The 3,796-nt window shown below is 40.8% G+C and overlaps 1 protein-coding gene across 1 annotated transcript in view; it reads left to right on the forward strand.

The window, feature by feature from the left end:
* The first annotated feature begins 174 nt into the window (after nt 1–174).
* The window catches only part of LOC108573728 (guanine nucleotide-releasing factor 2), a 91,255-nt gene continuing 87,633 nt past the window's right edge, over nt 175–3,796 (forward strand). Inside the window, exon 1 of the mRNA XM_017936202.1 lies at nt 175–563. Within this exon, the coding sequence (XP_017791691.1) occupies nt 380–563 (184 nt within the window). The 5' untranslated portion in view covers nt 175–379. The remainder of the gene's footprint in view (nt 564–3,796) is intronic.

The following is a 3,796-nucleotide window of genomic DNA, read 5'->3' on the forward strand; positions in this document are numbered from 1 at the left end:
AAAAAAAAAAAAAAAATACGAAACTTTCTCGAACATCAATCTCTTGTGCAACGCTGAATCCATCGTGTTACTCGAACTAATCAAACACCTTCACCACTACGTCCACGAGAAAAGGAAGAAACAATGTCTACAGTGATTCTTACGCAAGCGAAGATTCCGTGAAAACAACAGTTTCGTGAAAAAGATCGATCAGCAAGTTGGTTCTAACGTCGACTTAATTATCCGGTAAGGTGTGCGTGTACAATTAGTGACCGGTGCAGCATGAGGAAGAGGATTGCTTTGAAGAAATCGTGTGAAACGATGGATACGTGTGAGAGAAATCGTGATTGTGATCCGTGTTTCGAAGATCGATCGTGGCTCATCGATACGGCTTCTTAAGATGCCACAATACGACGACAGCTTCCTCGACTCGCCGATCTTCCGGCGACGCACGCGTAGCTACGCGGTGCACAAGGAGTTCGTGCCGAAGTCGAAGAGCTTCATCACGGCCACACCTTTGCTGTTGGCCGTGACCAATCACGCCAGGACCCTTTCCGGTTCCATATCGACCTGCAGCTTGAAAGGTAATTGGAAGGCAAAATTCAGGTTAAGGGCATGAGATATTCCGTGTTTGTGCTCGGTCGAATGGGTTAAAAGGACCCTCTCGCCGAGACCAGAGGCAGTTCTCGCCTTTGTGGTTTCGTTTATTGGCCGAAGAAATTCGGCCGTGCTCTCTTTCTTCCATCGAACACGGTCAGTTTTTAGGTATGCCGTGGTTTAATTGCGTAGAATCGCTTTGGAATGGAAAGAGGAGATATGGGCTGTTTAAGCGAGGTTAGAAATGCATTTAGGTGTAGAAGAAATCACTATTTTGAGAAAAAAATATGGGCAATTGTGGAAATATGTCCTTTTTGCTTCCAAACTTTTTTTATTTCATTTATTTTAACAGAGAGATTACAGTGTTCCATGAGAATTTTTGAATGTGGAACGAACGAATGGAGAGAAAGAGTATGTTTGCAAGTTTCAAATATTAATGATTAATTTTCTTTGTAAAGTATTTGAGTGAATTGTATTCTTACGAATGCGAAGTTTGAATTTAAGTGGGAAAGCGAAAGATAGTTTTTTTTAAGCTGTTACTTTTACGACGAAACCTACCTTCTTATCACCAAACAAAATTAATATATGGGATACGAAATGTAAAAAATAAGATTCGAGTGTTTGTAGTATCGATAAAGATTCATCAGCTCTGATGACTTATTCTAATAGAATATTGACGTTCGTTAAATATCAATTTCGATCAGAATGTTTGAACGAAGACTTACAGATAAGATAAGTGAAAGGCTTTTCTCTTTTAAGACGTGTGGGTTACCAATTTGAGAAATAAAATTGTACACTTAAATTCTGATTCTTAATTAAAAGAATTCAATCTCGATTTATCCAGGAAATTATACTACCAATAATTCTGCACCAAACTGATTAACCATATCCACCACCTCCATACTGTACTGATATAAAAAAGATAATTCCACTTGCAACACGTAAAGAAACACTCCAGCCACAGTTAATCAGACAAAGTTTGACCATCGCGATTTTCAATTCTCATTTTCAAGAACATGTTTTTTTATCAAAATAAACCAATCGTCCATTAAAATTTTGCAAAAAGCAATATCGTACTTGTTCAAATTATCCGACAAATTCGCAAATTCTCAATAATAACCCACAAATCGACATCCATTTTTGACTAAAAATTTTCTACGAATTATCGCAACTTCTCATCTCTGCATAGTACCTACTGTGCAGAACTGAAAAGAAGTCCTACTGAAGAAATGCAAGTCTAATTGGGTCGTATCTCTACAAGCCTACTTTCTCTAACACAATCGTAGAAATAGGGCACACATATTGTCATTATTGGCGAACGCGGTACCATCGAATCGAAGCAGATCACACAGGATCTAGCAAAGCGATTAATTTGTCTCCGAACCTAACCGATAATATACAAGTCAAGCACGTATTCCTAGATTAAGGCTGCACTTATAGTGAATGCCTCTATTCAGACGAACCGACGTTCCGACCAATGAAACACGAAGACTGCAATGTAAACACTCGTAAGAATCTGTATTCATATTCGATTGTTTTCACATAATTAACTTCGTTCGAATACGCATCCACTATAACAACAACCCTAATCCAGAAACTGAGTCCAATTCTTCTTCCAAAGAACTTGCAACGTAAACTGATAACTGACCACGCATGACACAAAAATACTGTAAACAATCTACAACCACGTAAATCGTCAGATCTTCTTACCGGACCCTCTACAAAATTGCAGTTGTAACACCCTACATAATTCCACAAAAAAAAAAAAAAAAAAAAAAGAAGTCAACCTGCAGTCACACCACAGGCAGGATAATTAATTTCGCCAGTGTACATTCTTCGCAAAATATTCAAGGGTGGAGGGAGGTGTACGAATGGCGCGTAGACGCACGGCCAAGCGCTATCAGCGTTCCCCAAATATCTGTTAGAGTAATTAAACTTAGGATAACCGCGTTAGAGGAGCGAGTCTGGCCGCACTAAATTTGCCGCCCCCTCAGACGCCCGGTGTACGCTGCACGTGAAAGCGACTCGGTTGTTAATTACCCATTCGTGCTGTCAATCATATTAAGCACCGTCAGTGCCCACCTTCAGCTATTAACACCTCCCTGTTACTATGGTGTGTGTACAGAGAGTATCCTAAACCCCCCCTAACTCCTCCTCCTACTTCTCCACCTCATGGTTGTGCATAACGTATACACAAGCTAGTGATTTCCCTCTGGGCTGGCAACGCGCTGCAAATTGCTGTGTTTCCCGCTGCCCGTCTCTCTCTGTTCTACGATTGAGGCGTCCCGAGAACGTGATCTTAATCTCGAAACGAATGGCCGGGACGTTGTACACTCGACGTTTGCCGGACCTTCTCTCCGGCGGGCGACAATTAATCTTCGACTCGCGGAGGGATGAGGAGAAAAAAAGGGACACCGTGAACTCTCGGATTTGACGGAAACTGGAGTGTGTGGTTGGACCGGGATGGTGTAACAACGGTGACGTTGAAAATTACGAGACCTTCTCAGTGAGATAAAGGTAGGGAAGTTTGGAATGGAATTTCGGGAAGAGGAATTCGAAAATAAGGGGTCTGTTCTGTTGTTGGATGGTGTATATCGAGGTGTTGGTTAGGACAGTGGAGAAGTTTGGTGACGTGCATGGGAAAATTGTCCCTTGAATGGAAGAATGTTAGGGATGATGTAGAGTGGTTTTCAAGATTGCAGCGTGTCTTTTTGACGAATGGAGAAGAGGAAGTTTCGAGTGGAATTTGGGAATGGGAAGTTTGCTGGTAGATTAAAGAGATGAGAAGTTGGTTTATGAGTTTCTCGGGAGAATCGAAGGGTAGAGATGATTGTTTTATTGGAATTGCGAAGAATATTGTTTGGGCGCGCCTGGCAGTTTGTTAGGAATGCAAACATTTCGTGGTTATTAAAAGACAGCTCTTTGTGTAACGAGGAACAGTAATTTAATGTGACGTCTGTCTCCGTTTCCTGTTAGGTTCAGACTGATAAATCGATTAGAATTGGTCGTTACTGACGTCTTAATTCCAGAGCGAGGACTAACAGACCATGAGATTATACAGGGTTGGCCACGTAAAACAGGCCACCTAATTATCTTCTGTAGATATGGTAGTGCGAGAATATTTTTATACGTAATTTAAATGGTTTCGAAGGATGAATAAGATAGAAGAAACATTCTTTTGTTTTTTAAAATGAAATAAAATTTTAGGTGAAGTTGGACT

This window comes from Habropoda laboriosa, unplaced genomic scaffold, assembly GCF_001263275.1.
Source record: "Habropoda laboriosa isolate 0110345459 unplaced genomic scaffold, ASM126327v1 scaffold126, whole genome shotgun sequence".
Lineage (NCBI taxonomy): Eukaryota > Metazoa > Arthropoda > Insecta > Hymenoptera > Apidae > Habropoda > Habropoda laboriosa.